The sequence below is a fragment of the Gopherus evgoodei genome, chromosome 1, assembly GCF_007399415.2.
Source record: "Gopherus evgoodei ecotype Sinaloan lineage chromosome 1, rGopEvg1_v1.p, whole genome shotgun sequence".
NCBI lineage: Eukaryota > Metazoa > Chordata > Testudines > Testudinidae > Gopherus > Gopherus evgoodei.
The window spans coordinates 242049982-242068037 of record NC_044322.1 but is presented as its reverse complement, the minus strand read 5'-3'; the positions used below and the strand labels follow the sequence as shown (position 1 = coordinate 242068037).

At 41.1% G+C, this 18056-nt stretch overlaps 1 protein-coding gene across 6 annotated transcripts in view; it reads left to right on the top strand.

Annotated features, from left to right (window-relative positions):
• ABCC9 (ATP binding cassette subfamily C member 9) overlaps positions 1–18056 on the top strand; it is a 112274-nt gene that overhangs the window by 37942 nt on the left and 56276 nt on the right. For all 6 annotated transcript variants that reach the window (XM_030541346.1, XM_030541373.1, XM_030541355.1 and 3 more), the window contains 9 exons: positions 3706–3864; positions 4723–4878; positions 9334–9468; positions 11394–11556; positions 12287–12327; positions 12975–13117; positions 15183–15291; positions 16387–16497; positions 17434–17506. In XM_030541346.1, coding sequence (XP_030397206.1) covers positions 3706–3864; positions 4723–4878; positions 9334–9468; positions 11394–11556; positions 12287–12327; positions 12975–13117; positions 15183–15291; positions 16387–16497; positions 17434–17506 — 1090 coding nt within the window. The remainder of the gene's footprint in view (positions 1–3705; positions 3865–4722; positions 4879–9333; positions 9469–11393; positions 11557–12286; positions 12328–12974; positions 13118–15182; positions 15292–16386; positions 16498–17433; positions 17507–18056) is intronic.

Genomic DNA, 18056 nt, shown 5'->3' with positions numbered 1-18056 from the left:
TATTCATTTTCTGTCATTTTAATTAATACTGGCTGTGGCAAACATCTTTTGAAGCTTGGGAAGATTTAAGGGTAACTCAGAATAAATGGAGAACTTGAAATCTCTGCCAGAGAGTCAAATTGGCGCAGTGACCCTTGGCCTGCTTTCAAAACACAGTTACTTTTAATTAATGGATTTTGATAAACTTACTCCCCGTTGCCCTTGCCATTTTGTTTCTCTTTTAAATTCTCTACAATTTTAATTAAGCTCTTATTCCTATCCCTCCCATCATCCTCTTATTTAAGAACATCCCCAACATTAATTCATTTATCTACACATCCCCCCTTGAGGTAGGACAATATTATATCTCCATTGTGCATATAGAGAACTGAGGCACAGACAGAAATTAAGAGCTAACTTTTCAAAGGTATTTAGGTTCCTAAAGATGCAAATAGACACTTAGTGGAATTCTCAAAAGTGTATAAGCAGGTTAGGTGCCTACCTCCCATTGACTTCAATGGGACTTAGGTGCCAAATGTGCTTAGGCAGTTCTGAAAATATCATGAGGCATCTATATGCATCTTTCGATGTCTAAATACATTTGAAAATCTGGCCCTAAATAGATTGGTCAAGGTCATACAAGAAGCCTATGGTAGAGTTGGGAATTGAACCCCCTCATCTCTCGGGGTTCAGTCAGTGCTGTAACCACAAAATCCTCTTCCCTTTTGATGAAAGACTGCATATGTCAAGAGAATGGGTATGCGATGGTGTGGGGCTAGGGGGGACTGGACTGCCAGACTCAGTCTCAGTCTCACCCCCGCAATAAATCCCTCTAGTAGGAACATAGTGTGTTCTGTGGTACATGGGCAGAGCAGAGTACTTCTTGCCTGCAATGAAATAGCAGAGCACAATAATCATGAGTGACGAGAGAACCTTAAAGGGTCTGGAGATACAGTCTGGATTCATACTTTTCCAAACCTCATTCATCTGGAAATCAGGATGGAAATTTCATGAGAACAGGCTTTTTGTAACAGTTCCAGTACATCCTGCTTCCAGTGGATCAGAAATACCACAAGAACTGCTTTTCTCGCAGTATTTTGATACATTCACTTCCCTTCCTGGCTGAAACCGACCAGGACAGAAAAGCATAAAAATGGGAAAATGCAAACAAAACGAGTTAAAGAAAAGGCTTTTCATCCTCATGAGGCATTCACGTCCCATGCATGATGAAGGCTCAGCAGACCTATTCTTTTATTATTCAGAATGGTTCCTCCAACTCTAACAGTCAGATTGTAGGTTGTGATACAGCATGGCCAGAGGGCAGTAGGAGAGTGTTAGCAGGGAGCCTTATTCCCTGCAAGGGGAGGAAGGTTTGCTTTAGATTAATCCAATTAGAGCACCAGCAGTCAGTCATGTGATAAAAACCCCTGCTTCAGTCAGACAGTGTGGGAGTTGGAGCAGGAAGGTTTGGCTGGAGCAGAGAGCAGTTTGAGGGAGTTGGAGCAGAGAACAGTTTTGAAGAGAGACCAAAAGGAAAGTTTGGAGGAGTACTGTGGTGGGCTGAGAAATCCAAAAGAAACCCTAGGTAAGGGGCACCTGGCTTGTGTAAAAGGAGGGCAAGAAGCCCCTTCACAAGCTGAAGGGCAGGAGAGGGAAGTAGCCCAGGGGAGGGAACCGCTAGTTCAAGTGGTTCACCACAAACCTCAGGGCCCCTGGGTTGGGACCTGGAGAAGAGGGCGGGCCCAGGTCCCTCCCTCTCCACTCCCCTCCTCAAGGACACTAGTGGGGTAATTAAAATACCGATTCAGAGGCAAGCAATTGCGCCCTGAACCTTCCCCAAAGAAGAGAGAGAGTGAGACCCAGCATAACAGTACTGGCAATTAGCCACATGGTATAGAGTTTATTTGCTTGTTTTATATTCCTGGAAGGAAATTAATTACATAAAATACACATAAAATATCAATAACCATCCCAAGACAATAAAAGTTATCTTCTGTCGGCTGCTATGTGGTGTATGTGAAATGAGTTCCTATTTCTAGTGGGTAGGTGTCTTCAGCCAAGAAAATATCATCCACACGCAGCTGAGATGTCAAGAGCAAAATGGGCCTGGTGAATAAACTACTCTGTTACCTCCTAGGATGTGCATTGGTGGGATAGTTCAAGAAAGCTTTCACTGCTGTTTCCCTGTGCTGTATCTGGGATATGGATAATTAAAAGGCCTGAGTCAGCAGGACTGTCAGCCCAACCCCTATGAACAATGTTATTCACTTAATGAAACCAAGGGCTTAGAAGAAAAATAAAACCCTGTCAGTACCTGTTGTGCAGTTATTGATTCTCTGCTGTATGTTATCAATCCTGACTTCCCCATTGCTGCCAGAAGACAAAGGCCTGTGTTTCACATCCAGCAGACATCAGAGACCTTAGTGCTTGTTTTTAAAGTGAAGTTGTGTTGCTAATGGTTTGAAGAAAATTGGGTGAATAATATCATTCAGCCATCTTTTTTTGTGCCACTGCATGGTTCTGTGATCCACTGATGTGTTTATAAAAGGAAAGCTTGCAATCTGCCAAATTTAAATATGTCATCTGTGCCTGAAACGTTCATCCAGTGGGCAGAGTGTTGGGCCCCATAAGTGATAACCTTTAGCTCTTAAACAGAGGAATAAGTTCCTTTTCAGCTCCAGCCCTACAGATTCTTTCACTGTGACTCCAGCTGCCAGACTCAGTCTCAGTCTCACCCCCGCAATAAATCCCTCTAGTAGGACCATAGTGTGTTCTGTGGTACATACTTGCTCATGGAAGGCAAAAGGTGGTGTAAGGCACCCCCTTACTCCCTGGCATGGCCTACCTACATTGTGGATCACAGTGTAAAGGAGGAGGGAAGCAGGCTGGAGGCAAGCAGGTTGGGCTCTTCCTTTCCCCAGTGCACCAGCCAATGCAGCTGGGGAGGTGCACAGGGGGACATGATCCATGCCAGGACTAAGGCTGGTGCAAATTATCTCTGCTCTGGAGGAAGGGGAAAAAAGGGAGCCGCTAGAGCTAGTTGAAAACATTTCAAATGTTTTGATTTTTCAGTGAAAAATACAGGCATATTTTAGCACAAAATTTTGAAGACCTGGAGAATTTGAAGAACCTAAGAAAAGCACCAAATGTCATGAGACTCATGATAAAATTTCAAGAGCTGACAACACTGCCTTTGTGTTGAGCATGCTGAGTTGGTGCTCATCTCCCTATACCTGTTCTCTGGCCCAAAGAGCAGATCAACAACCAATTCACTCAGCATAAAGGCAGGTCTGAACTGTTTCTCCCAGACCCTGAGTGCCAGAATCTTGGACCTCAGTATTCTGGCTTTATTCATCACTAGGGCTAGGCATTGTAATAAACTGCCTGAATGTGTAATTGAACTGCTGCCCTCAGTTTGGAATCAGAACTGCCTTTCATAGTCTCTGCTCTGCTAAGAGCAGTCCTCCTTCAGCACCTGTGTTAAATGCCTGGATACTTTTGAAACAGGAACATCTGGGTTCTATCCCCATGGTTGCAACGAAGTTCCAAGTGGTCCTAGTATGCAATATAGTCAGAACTGTGGTTTTATAGGTAGTCATGGCTTTGCTACAATATTATTAATCCTATTGTGCCATTGTGAAAACAATTTTCTGATTTCCAATGTCCAAATAACAGTGCATCTTCCCAACATAGAGTTGTCTAAAAAACTTTTCTTTTCAATCTAAGGAGACATCAACTTCATACCTCTCATCACAGGATTTTCTTGGAAATGCTTATGTCTTAGCAGTTCTTCTCTTCCTGGCCCTTATCCTGCAGAGGACGTTTCTGCAGGCTTCCTATTATGTTACCATAGAAACTGGCATCAACCTGCGAGGTGCCTTACTGGTGAGTAAGACGTTGTTTCTGAGATCAGTATGCTGTAAAATGCCCTAGTAGTGGCTCCACATTTTATTCATTAGCTTATCTTGTCCTTTATCTGTGTGATGTTTAACCACAGCTGAGGACTGGTACCACAATATCTTCTGGAGCTTAAAGCTTTTGCAGATCTGAGCCCTGCTAGTTTTAAACTGCCGCTGCTGTAGACTGAAAACCTTTGTTTTACTCCAAACCCTATATTCTGCTCTGGGAGTGTAGCCCTAAGATCTCTCCTGAACTCAGGTCTCCTTTTTGGCTATACAAAATGCTCTCCACCAGGTCACTTTCAGCCTAGCTTGCCTTTATTTACTGTTTACTGCTGAAAACTTAATAGAAAACATGATAGAAACTCATTTTATAATTACAGGGTTTCTACCTGCCAGTTACTGTAATTGCTCTTAATTTTAGATTTATCTGAACTTCTGTTAAGCTTTATTTATATTTTTTCATCAAAAATAAGCTGTATTCCTTCTTGTCCCATATCTCTATTCTCTACACTCTGTTGTCATTTTTGTTATGTTATTGATCTCATATGAGCATCACTCCTGCAGCCCTTGCTTGGAAGAACAGTTCCATCAGGTCAAATTCATTGCTGCTGAATGAGGTCTGTGTAGTCACGCCATGGAGACATTTGGTCCAGTGGGACTGCTTGTAATGGCTGTAGGAATAACAAAAAAATTGAGGCAATAATTCTACTATTTAACCTCTATTTTCAAAAATCTCTCTCTCTGTTTGGGAACTGGGGGAATGGACAATCTCTGATACTGACATTTGCAATGTCTGTTTGCTGTTGTAACTTTATATACTGTACTTTATCCCTCTCTCCAGGCAATGATATACAATAAGATCCTGAGGCTTTCCACATCCAACTTGTCCATGGGAGAGATGACCTTGGGACAGATCAATAACTTGGTTGCCATAGAAACAAATCAGCTGATGTGGTTCTTGTTTCTGTGTCCCAATCTCTGGGCTATGCCCATTCAGGTAGAGCATCAAAGTAAGGGCCTATTTTTTAGAAGACCCCCCCCCCCCCGAAAACAGAAGATATTTTTAACACAATGTACATCTTTGAGACTATTTCAGAAAAAAAACCACCTGGTAATTATAATATTGGACTGTAGTTACAAATGAAGAGCTGTGACCAGGAGGAGGACTAAAGGGTAGAACTGCTGTCTCCTCCAAAGGCTATGAAGTAGTATTGCTGCAGGCCAGTGGGGAGAGATTTTTCTGGGTAATAATTACAAGCCAGGTCTGTGAATTTTAGAATGGATTACCTGTCTTTCCCACAGCCCTATACACCTTCCTCTGCTCATATTTGTTCCGCAGCTGCCACAAGTAATCTGTGCAGGCAGCCATGGTGGACCAAAATATTGCTGGTTTTGCAGAATTCATTTGCAGCTGTTTCATGGGGCAAGCGTGAAGAGTGTCAGAACTTGGCCCTTAATTCTGTGATCCTGTATTGCAAAGAAGGTATGGTATGTCAAGTGTTATATTGTCAGAAAGTGTGGTTAGTGATCCACAGAAAGGAACACTGATTTGAGTGTTGAAAACTTGTAAAGGTGCAGGACTCACCCCTGTGGCGCCTCCTGCTGGTCATCTCAGGGAATTAGCTCTTTTCCAGCCTTGGCACCCTCTGCAGGCCCGTGTCCCGCTTGTTGCTGACCTCGTGTCCCTCCTGGACCCTGATGCCCCTTTAGCCTGGGGCTGCCCCCTGGCAATACCCACCAGTCTGTATGGGTCTTCTCTCTCTGGGAAACCCCCAACCCTCTAATCCCCACCTTGCCTCAGTCTGGGCTACTGCCAATCATCATCTAGCCCCTGCTCACTGGGGCAGACTGCAGTGTAAAATCCACTCATCATAGGCAAGGGGGTTCGGACCTGCTGCCTTCCTCTGCCTTCCAGTACCACTATGGGCCTTGGACCAGGCCCTGCAGCCTGGGGAGTTGCCAGCCTGGAGCTCCCCAGCCCCTCTGGCCTTTCCCCAGCCCTGCCTCACTCTAGGCACCCTGAGCTTCCCAGCAACCAGGCCCTTCTCACTCTCTCGGAAAGCAGAGAGAGATTGTGTCAGCTCTTGGCTCACTGTCCTTTTTATACAGGCTAGCTGTGGCCTGACTGGGGCATGGCCCAGCTGCAGCTGCTTCCCCAGTCAGCCTAGTAGCTGCTTTCTCCCAGCCACAGCCCTCCCCAGGGCTACTTTTAACCTCTCCCGGGCAGGAGCAGGTGATCACCCCACTACAGAACTAAACAGGTGCACCCCACTACAGAACTAAACAGGTGCACTAGTTATCATAAACTTCTAGTTCTAAACATCTGGTTCTAATCCAATCTGGGTTGTGTACAGCAGAAGAACAGATGAATCAAAAGGAAGGAAGACAATATTAGAGTTGGGGTAGCTGAATTTTCAAATGTGAGAAAGCAATTTAGGAGCGTAAGTCCCATTGACTTTCAACAAGACTTAGGCTCCTAAGATATTTTTGAAAAAATTACTCTTGGGCTTCTGAGTGGGGATGAGTAGGTCCTAACTTATAGGTATTTTTAACAGCTGTCAAGGAAAAATAACAGGAATGAAAGCTTTGGTAAATTAGATCTACACTATGTAAATTCATGGCACTATATAAATCATCCATAATAAAGGGGACATCCACTTTTGTCATTTGTTTATTTTTAGCAGGGTCATCAAAGAGAATGTATGATGAAAAACCAGACAATAAAGGGCCTGGATGGCATAAGGCAGGGATCGGCAACTTTTGGCCTGCGGCCCGCCAGGGTAAGCACCCTAGTGGGCCGGGCCAGTTTGTTCACTTGCCACATCCGCATGTTTGACCGATCGCGGCTCCCACTGGCCACGGTTCCCCGCTCCAGGCCAATGGGGGCTGCAGGAAGCGGTGGCCAGCACATCCCTCGGCCCACGTCACTTCCCGCAGCTCCCATTGGACTGGGATGGCGAACCGCGGCCAGTGGGAGCTGCAATCAGCTGAACCTGTGGACGTAGCAGGTAAACAAACCTGCCTGGTGGGCCACATGCCAAAGGTTGCCAATCCCTGGCATAAGGGATTAGTAACAATAAAGACATTTTCACCTATAAATCACTGCTTCAAATCCAGGCTGGTTTAGAATTGTCCAAAAGGGATTACCATATGAAGGTTTTTTCAGTTGGTCTTTGTTAACTGAACTGCTGGTCGCTTTCAGGCTAATTGTATGTAGCTTAAATTGTGTGTAGCAGAATGGTCAACTTTTTATCAGTCTCAGGAAAATGACAAGGACTGAACAGATATAGAAAGTGAAATATCTTCTTAATCCATGGAGGTGATCCTACCAGGAAAGTGAAAGGACAGTCTGAGGAAGTTTCTATTGCCACTTCCTTTGCTTTTCCTCCAGCTTAGGGAGCAATGGGACCTAAATGACAACTCAGGCCATGGCTACACTGGCACTTTACAGCGCTGCAACTTTCGCACTCGGAGTGTGAAAAAACACCCCCCTGAGTGCTGTAAGATACAGCGCTGTAAAGCCTCAATGTAATCAGTGCTGCAGCGCTGGGAGTGCGGCTCCCTGCGCTGCAAGCTACACCCGTAAGGGATTTGGTTTATGTGCAGCGCTGGGAGAGCTCTCTCCCAGTGCTGGCACTCCAACTACACTCACACTTGCTTTGAAATTTCAAGTGTAGCCATACCCTCACTGAAATTAATTGGCAGTATTTTAATTGACTTCAGTAGACTGTGAATTAATGCCCTTGGGATATGGATAACTTTCTCAAAGATCTGCTGTTGCTGGTACAGAAGTTATGGGTTTGATGCAGAGTTTACTGGGTGATCTTCTATGGCCTGTGTTATGCAGGAAGTCAAATTAATTTATCATAATGGTCCTTTCTGGCCTTAAAAATCTGTGAACTGTTGTCAAGCCAGTAGCTGACACTAGCACTTAAAAAAACCCCAAAAGTAAAAGTGATCAAGTATGTCTGTTATATTTTTTAAGTTTTTTTTCATTGTCAAAGCATTGGGCAGCTGCTGGTATCAACAATTCACATGTTAGGGTAACAGATATTTCTAAATCAGCAGTTCAATTAGCTTCTTTCTTTCTCTGAAAAAAAGACAAGGAATTAACATTTGCTAACTATAGGCTAGAGTGTGAATCCCCCTAATGCAGTCAGGCAGAGAAATGTGGGTGCTGTCTCATCGTGAAGCAGAGGAATTGGATCTCTGAAGGATGTTTCTGAGGGCTGGTCTACACTGGGGGGTGGAGATCAGTCTAAGATATGCTATTCATGTAACTGAAGTCGAAGTGTCTTAGTTCAACTTACCTGGCCATCCTCATGGCAGTGAGTCAACTGCCACGGCTCCCCCATCGATGCTGCTTACTCCAGCCGAGGTGAAGTACGGGCATTGATTTGCAGATCGATTTATCGTGTCTAGATGAGACACGATAAATCGATCCCCGATAGATCGATTACTACCCGCCTATCCGGCGAGTGGTATAACGTACCGTGCGGAACAGTGACTTCCAATGCTACTCCTGGGGTGAAGCAGTTTATGGCTGAAGCTGATGTTACAATCTAATCCTAAATATAACGTCATCAAACTATATCCTGCTGGTCTGGAATAAAGATTGAGGGTTGATCCTACAAGTTGCTGAGTGTATCCAACAAGGTGCTGAGCACCCTCAAAGGCACCTGAGTAAGGACAGCAGGATTTGCCTCAGGCCCAAATTGCCACTAGACACCTCGGCCATCTTTCTGCTAAGGAAAGGATTTTTATGTATGTAAATAATACTCTGCAAAATCTTAAACATGACTGGATATTAGTGGTTTAACTATGCAATGGAAAGACGTTTAACTGAATTCATTAGTTAACTGAAAAGGTGAAACAAATAAAAGTAGGGACTCAATCCTGCATGCCCTTTCTGACATGAGTAGCACTTATTCATATCAGTACCTCCCCTGGCCCTGATTCTGTTTTACAATAGGACTCACTCTGGCAGTGGAAAGGTACCTTAAGTTGAATGTAAATGTAATTTATACCCACTTTAAGACCCCTGTAAGTGGTGTAAAGAGGCTTTTGTACAAATGAGAATCAAGCCCACTGACTCCAGAGCACTACTGGCTTAACAGCTAATATGTCACTGCATGCTTGACTTTTTGGGGCAGGCACTATCTTTTCATTCTGTGTTTGTACAGCACCTATCACATTGGAGTCCTTGTCCATGACTTGAGTAGCTAGGTGCTACCACAATACAAATAAATAACGATAATAAAAGTTTGTAGAAACTTTCCCTAGAATTTCAAAACTTAACTTCTGAAGTAAATTAGAAGTGAGGTTTTATTTAATTTATGCAAATTCTATGTATTATTAGACTATATAGTCTGAGAGGATTTTTTTTTCGAATGGCTGTCTTGTAGGCATCCTGAAATGTATTCCTTTTCCTGTGTGTCTTTTTCCTCCTTAGATCATAATGGGCGTGATCCTGCTCTATAACTTACTTCGAGTAAGTGCCTTGGTTGGTGCTGCTGTTATTGTATTGCTGGCTCCAATACAGTATTTCATAGCTACAAAGTTGGCTGAGGCGCAGAAGAGCACTCTTGTAAGTAATTTATTTTAGTGATGCCTATGGTTCAGTAGTTAAAGCAGAGACCCTGGAATCGAGAGTTCTGGATTCTATTCCTAGTTTTTCAAATAATTTGCTGTGTAAATTTGGGTAAGCCATTTAACTTTTTTGTCCCTCAGTTTTCAGATCTGTAAAATAAGGATAGTAATATTTGCCACTTCACAAGTTGTTTGCAAAGTTATTTGTGATCCAGAGATGAAAGGTGCTATTGAAGAACAAAGTATTATTACTTATAGAAAACTAAACTATCTTTTGGGAATGTTTATTATTAATGAAATAAACCACATAATTAAATTTGATTTTTCAATTTTTATTTATTTTTGGGCTGCCAACAAATAGTTTCAGTGTAATACAGTGGAAACTACAATGGTCACATTTTCAACTCTTTTTTCAGAGGTGCATTAAATACAATATATATTACATTCTCACTGACATTCTTGATCATTTGAGTTCTGATCATTTGAATACCCTCTCCTCCAATATTCACCTGTGACAATGACATCAAAGATACCCCACTGTGCATGTTCAGTGAGTATGTTGAGGGAAGGAAGGAGAAAGAAATATCTGACTTTTAGTATAATATTTCTGTATTGTGATTGAAGTTCTACTGAATGGGGAGTTCCTTAACAAGATAGACATTCATGAGACCATTTATTGCTCAATTAAATTTGCATGGAAGAAATTCACTCCTGCGCTGTGGGCCAGCACAAAGCTTATGAACTACTCAGGTCCTTCTTAAGCCTGGAAAGTAAGGACTTAGGCCCTGGTCCTCAAATGTATTTAGGATCTTAACTTGTATGAAAATCAGTGGAAGTTAGGAGCCTAAATACCTTCTGAGGATCTGGGGCTAGGTCCTGATTCAGTAGTTCAACCCTTGTCAGCAAAACATTTAAGCACATGCTTAAATACTGTACTAAACTTGGGCCTTAAAGTGGTATATGCACCTTGTGCTGACCCTTTTTACAGAGGTGAATTTCACCCCAGCTGAGTAACTTGATCACGTTATGACTATCTATGCTTTAGATACCATGGAGCCTATTGTTTTCTAATTCAAATGATGTACTGTATGGAATGTCAGCAATTAATGAAAATGATAAAATATAGAAATGAAATATTAAATCATGTGAATAAGCTCATTAATTGGAAATGTATCCTAATTTTAAATTTCCTTAATACCTAGACTGTTACCATCTCCCCCCCATATCTTAACTGTCAGTTAGCCAAGCTAAACATATCTGGGTCTGATCCTCAGTTTGATTGACCCCAATGGATGTATGCCAATTTACACTGGCTGAGGACCTATCTTTTATACTTTTTTCAGACATAAACCCCTCCACCCCTTTGATCTTTCTTGTTCTTCTCCGAATTCCTCCCAACTTGTTAATGTATTTTGGTAGTAATGTGCCCAAAACAGATGAACACAATATTGCAGATGAGAGGCTATTACTTAAATAAATCAATAAAATTAGCACATATTATGTGAATCTTCTGTACGCTGTCCAAAACCGGTCTTTTTGAGGCAATACCACATTACAACCTCAAATGTAATTTTTTTTCATTACCAATTGTCCATCATTTTTCTTCTTCAGTATTATCACTTCCCAGGTTTAGTTCTCTATTTAGATACATAGGTTTCAGGTTATTTTCCCCAAGATATATTAGTTTTGATTTTTTCAATGCAAAATCACTTTTATTTTCTTCTCATGACTTTAAAGTCTCTAAAATCGTCAAGGAACATGAAATTATATATTTCATTGTGTATAGTACTTAAGTATATACCAGGTCATGAATAATCCCAGTTTGGCTAATTTTAGAACAAATGTGAGAGAAAAAAGCATTTTTAATAAAAATAATTTAAAAATATTAATTTTGTAATTTGTAATTTCTTTTTTAATGTAAAGGATTATTCTACCGAGAGATTAAAGAAGACCAATGAGATCTTGAAAGGCATTAAGTTGTTAAAGTTGTATGCCTGGGAGCACATATTTTGCACTAGCGTAGAGGAAACAAGAACCAAGGAGCTCATAAGTCTCAAAACCTTTGCGCTTTACACATCTCTTTCCAGTAAGTAATTCTGTTCTAGGGGCAGTATCGTTTGTAACATAACACTTAGATATGGATTTGTCTCTCAATAGTAAATTTCTTTTGAGACTTCAGTTGAAGCAAGATACCTGTACTTATGGTAGTGGCTATTTTGTTATGAAACATGATGGAAAATAAAAGACAAGATAAATAACACAACAGGAAGCTTGACATCGTTTGGTAGACTTTGTTACTGTTATTATTTAACTTCAAAAAGTTTTTTGCAACCTTAGTTATGAGATTTTACATTAATAAATACTGAAATAACATCAGCAGGTGTGATTGGGACAGACCTAAGTTAGGAACTAAAATAAATTCCATTCCTTGTAATGAGGTAGAGTTGAAGGAAATAGCCCCAATATTTGTAGTAAATTGTTCTTTCAAAGCAATTTTTGGCTGTGATACATTATAATTCTGCAGTTCATATGAAAATATTTTATTTCAATTCATTAAAATTTAGAAACTATAACATTTCTTGGTTGGTTTGTTTGTGTATATAAGATCTAAGTCAGACATGGAAGGAAATTTCTTCCTGCTAAGGAGTTTTCCTTTGGGAGATTTAATGGCTAGGAAACAACATTTGAGTTTAAATTCCTAAGCTAACATATTTAACTGACTATGCTTGGATTTGGTATAAAGTATTACAAATTACTATTAAGATGATTTTTGTACAGTTCAAATAGTCCAATGTATATTTTATTTCTTTCCACAGTTTTCATGAATGCAGCCATCCCAATAGCAGCTGTTCTTGCAGTAAGACAATATTTTCTCCTTTATCTGAAAAGAAATTAAAAACTGTCACTGTTTATATAGGACCTATTTTTTACAGAAACAATATGTGAATTAGTATGTCTCTGCTGGCTGCCTATCTGTATTACACTAACAAACTCAATTCCCAAACATGAATTTACAACACCTGAGATTTGGACATGTGAAAAGGGAAGCAAACAAAAAGCAACATTAATTTCAGTCTTCCGCAGAAACCAAACAGAATATCAAAATGTGGCTAAACTGGAAGGGGACAGACTATGTTTGAGAATATCTTGTTTTGAGGTGTTGCTGTTCCATTGTCTATGAGTGAAATTTACTCTGGGCCCAGTACAAGGCCTAGACAATTTAAATAATCAAAATAAGTCATGGTTGGACTTAAGTGGGACATAAGTTTGCACTAGCCCTTTGCACAAAAATGAATCTCATGACTAATGCACTGGGGAAATACCTTTCCCCTTCATGCTGGACAGTAAGAAATGTTTATGTACCAAACACTGAGGTCCTTATTCAGTTTGTACTCAGCCTCTACTCAGGCAAAATATTTCAATAGGTATTTCCCCCACTGTTTTGAGCCAGCCTGTGTAGCTTGACATCATTTTCACTAATCTTCCCTTGTTTTCATGTGACAGACCTTTGTGACCTATGAATATCAAAATGAGGAGACACTGAAGCCAGCACAGGCCTTTGCATCACTGTCATTGTTTCACATCCTGGTCACACCACTGTTCCTGCTCTCCACAGTGGTTAGATTTGCAGTCAAGGCTGTCATAAGGTATGAGTGAAACTATAATAAAGAACAGAATTATCGGACATATAAATGAACATGATTTGTTGGGGAAGAGGCAACATGGCTTTAGTAAAGGGAAATCATGCCTCACCAATCTATTTAAATTCTTTGGAGAGTTCAACAAGCGTGTGGACAAGGGTGATCCAGTGGATGTAGTATACTTGGACTTTCAGATAGTCCTTTGACGCTCATAACACTCCTCATTATATTAGCCATGTCTTTCCCCTAGAGACATTACATACAATCCCACAAGAATACATAAACATTCACATTTTTAATTCAAAGAACTCCTAAAATAGTTAAACTTAACTCAATACAAATGTTGGCATACTGTGGGGATATGTTTAACTTAATTCAATGAGGTTTGTCCAGGCTATAACAGGAATTTGCCATATATGCTACAGGGAGAAGCACTAGTGGAAAATCATAGGTGTCACAAAATCTGTGATTTTATCAAACTTTGCCATAATTCAAGTATGACATTTCCCAAAATATATAGCCTGACAAAGCAGCTCTCCTAGTGGTGGGTGACTGAGCAATTCCTCTCTAGTTAGCTGGTTAAGAGACTGAAATGTATTGTCCTCTGTTGATTCTGTAGTGGCCTATGTGAAAGGAATTGCTGTCTCAGTGTAGTTACACAGGTGTACGTATCACAAAACTACCACCACAGCTGGCACAGATTGGCACCCTCGCTGACAGAGATGCCATGCACTGACAGGATCTGAAAACTGAGCTAAACTTCCCACCCTCAGTCATAGTCCCTCCAAGTACAGGTTGAGGCACTCTGGCAAAATATTGTATTGTTGCTGCTGCCTCTGTTTGGTGGATAACAATAATAACAAACAACAACCCCCAGGACATTAGTGTTCTGAATCCACACTCGCCATTCACTAACGAATTAAATAATAAGCGTTTTGTTGAAGGGGGAGCAGGGGCACATTAGAGATTTTTCTTGGGTTTAAAATGATTTCGCACTCATGGAAAATCTCATGCCTCTTTATAAATCACTCTATCCTTCACTCCTCATTCCTCTGTGCTATGTTTAGTGCTCTCCTAATATCCCTGTGGTGTGTGTGTTTCACTTACTATCCTTAGCCACCCCAAAGGACATTATTGAAAGACCCTATTTGCCAAAACAAATCTCACGCATTGGAAAATTTATTTCTTGTCATCTTTCTCCCAGGAACCTAGAAACTCCCAAGTGCAGAGGTATAAGGAATGTGTGCTTGGCCGCTTCATGGCCCCCATCATCAATCATACAAAATTGATAGGATCAAGTGCTTGTCCCTGATATGAATAAGTGCTTATACTTTGGCCAGACCAGTTATTTCACTTTAAGAATTATCATAGCTCTGGTGGCAGAAGAGTTTTTGCCTGTGGCTGAAATAAATGTTTGACCCATGCCTTCTAAGGCAGTAGGTCAATGTCATTGCATGTTCCTTCAATGCATTCACATAATAAGAGTTACATCAATTAGTGTGTCCGTTCCTTATGGAGTTGGCTCAGCTTCCTCCAACTGCCTGTTGAAGAGGTTCCTGTCACACTGTTTGGTGATAAACTCTGGATTTGTATATACTGTAAAGGGCTTTTCATAGCCACACTTCTCTCACCAGTTGGTTGGGCTTTCCCCTTTGCTACATGCCCCTGGGGTGAAGTGAGGACTGAGGCAGCCCAATAAGGTTAATGAGTAACTGTCCAGATTATTTTTTTAAAAGAATAACATAGCAAGAATAGCATGTGTTCTGCAAGCCACAGAGCTTTTGCTGGTTGATTGCAGAGAGCTGGTTAGTCATATGGTGTCAGCTCTTCTCCTCATTTCCAGTTGCTCTTATTGCAGTACAATAAAGTTTTAAAATGCATTAACTACTTTTATACTGTTCTTTTTCCCGTGCAAATAATTGCCACAAGGATGCTATGCAATCCAAAAGGGAGTGGAGGTAGTCCATGCAATCATAAAATTTGAGTATTCTGATCTGGTGATCGGAGCACAGATCATTACAAGTTTACCCATGGAAATCTGGCATTCACTCATTGTCTTTTCTTTTTAAAGCGTACAGAAGCTGAATGAATTTCTCATAAGTGATGAGATTGGAGATGACAGCTGGAGAAGTGCAGAAAGCTCTGTGACCTATGAATCCTGTAAGAAGCATACAGGACTTGTAAGTTCTCTTTTCTGACATGGCAGCTCAAAAAGGGGGAGATAGCATGGCCAAGTGGAGTAGATGCTGACCTGGGACTCAGGAGACTTGGCTTCTGAGCCTGGCTTTGCCACTCACCAACTATCTGACTTGGGGAAGTCTCTCTGTGCTTCCAGTTTTTTTCTATCCTTTGCCTATCCTGCCTGCTTAGGGTGTGAGCTCCTCAGGAGAGGGGCTCACACTATGTGTTTTTACAGCAGGGCAGGCCCCTGCTCTTACTTAAGCATTAGTAAAAAAGAAAAACTTTACTAAATGACTTGACTAATGTAGTTTTCAGACTTGGCCCTCTCAGTTTTAGTTTATTGTTCTAAATATCTCATGTAGCCTTCATGTTGTTGTTACAAGGATTGAATTCTTTCTTTACTTTACCGCCTGTGATGTGCCAGATTCTTTCCAGACATTCAAGTAGGGTCAGTTACTGCTTCGAGGAGCTCACAATCTAAAGACAGACAAAAATTATGGGGGGAGGGAGAGGAAAGAATAAGCTATGTATGTAGAAGTCAGATTGATTCTCTGTAAGCAACCCAGCAAAAGTGAGTCTTTAAGAGGGACTGAAACAGAGTAGGAGCTTTGCAGACAAACTCAGGAAGGTTGTACCATGCCTAAATGGTCATGTGGAAGAAGTTACAGAGCTGACTGTCTGCGAAGCTAAGCTGACACATGGGAGGATGAGGCCGGGTAGATTTGAAGAAGACTGGGAGCAACACTGAACTTAACAAAGAAGGATAAGGAGGATGGGGCAGAATTATGTAGAGCACTGCAGATGCTGACAAGAAGTTTAAATTAGATAGTATAAAAGATGGGGGGATTTGAAGAGACTCCACTGACTTCAGAGGCAGTTGAGGGCATTCAGGCCCTTGTGAGAGGCGCTTAGCTCCTCACAGTGTTGTGCCTTCGTTACAACACATATTGAAATGCCCTGTTACTATTCACATGTTCTTCTCTTGACCGAGATTGGTAGGAGGGAAGGGAACAGGCTATTTTCTTTCAAAGGAACCTGAATGTTGTCATCTTATGAGAATTTCAACTTTCATCTTTCTGTGCTTTTTCATGTAGCATACCAAAGCCATAAACAGGAAACAGCCCTTACGGCATCAGCTGGATAGCTATGAGCAGCCACCGAGGAGACAGCCACGTCCCTTTGAGATAGATGATATTGCAATCAAGGTAGTTTGAATTCATGGATTCATTCTTCACATGGAGGGGAACCTCATGTTCTGGAGTAAACTGGTAACAAAGTGCCCAGATCCTGCAGTCCTTCCAAAAGCAAATCTTTCACTGCAAGAAGAAGGTGTAAAATACTTGGATAAAAGTGTGCTCAAAATACATTTACACCAGACTACTTGCTGGAAATCATCCATTCCCTTTAATGCCTTTATTTTTTCTCTGTAGCAAGCGATACTGTGATTCGGAAAGAACAAGAACCACATGATCAAATATACTATAGGTTCTTCTTTGAGTTCCCCTTGCTAGCCCACTCCCAAACTCAAAGTTTTTGTACCGTAAGGTCATTTTTCACATTCATTGTGTGGGTAAAGCTTTTGTCTGAACGTGCACTAACTGTTCCCACAGGTTCTGACTAGATTCATGCTAAATAGATGCACAGGTTTCAAACACGCCCTTTGGTCCAAGTTCTGCCTATGGATGCCCTTCTTGTGTGAGGGAGAATAGCCCATAGCCCTGTTAACTTCAAAGGGAGTGTACAAATCCAAAGGCAAAATATGGCCCCAGTGTCTACTTTTTTTTGTCCTCTGTGAACCTCATGAGTATCCTGTTTATACTCTGTGTGCTCCATCTCTTCCCTTGATATAATGTTGCATGGATTTTTCTCTGCAAGAAGTGATGGGGCCCATGAGTTTTACATGGAGACTGCCCTTTTAATAAAGGGATGTTCATACAATATATGCACGAGTTATTTTTCCTTCACAATCTTTGTGTTGTTTTGCCATCTCCCCTTATTTGACTTGCACTTTTTCATGTGACCATACTTGAATGTGTTTTATCACATTTTTAAAAGTGTTCTTTTCCTTTTTATCCAGAACTGACAATTGTAAATTATTTATTGAGGTGTTTGCACTTCTAATATATGAAATTATTTTGTAGGTTACCAATGGATATTTTTCATGGGGAAGCGGCTTAGCCACATTATCCAATATAAACATCAGAATTCCAACAGGTAGGATTAATGTGCACCATAAATGCTAAACATATGAAACTGTATGTTTGCTGTAATGACCATTCCTTGCATATATAGTCCAAAGCACAAAGAAACATAGGATTGGAAGGGACCTCGTGGGTCATTGAGTCCAGTCTCCTGCTATCACAGGCAACTTTGTCATATGATCACATGAATAAATTTATCAAGATCCATCTTGGAACAAGTTAGGTTGTGTGCCCCTACTACTCCACCCAAAAAATAAATGTGAAGGAATTGGTGTCAATGTAACACCAACAACCCCTTGTTGTCAGCATGCAGGATTGAACCTAGGACCTTGGTGCATGAGCCTGTACTGTATGAGCTAAAAGCCAACTACTTGTTAGCTAACATAATTGCTCTCTAAGTGGTCTTGGTGCCACTAGATGGGACAGAACTCCACACCTAGAAGGTGTGTGGGTTACATCAAAAAATATAAAGAGAAAGATGTAAAAGATTAAGAAATCTAGTTCATGGAACTATATTATAACTCCAAAAAATGAATAAATGATGGATAGAAATAAAAATGTCC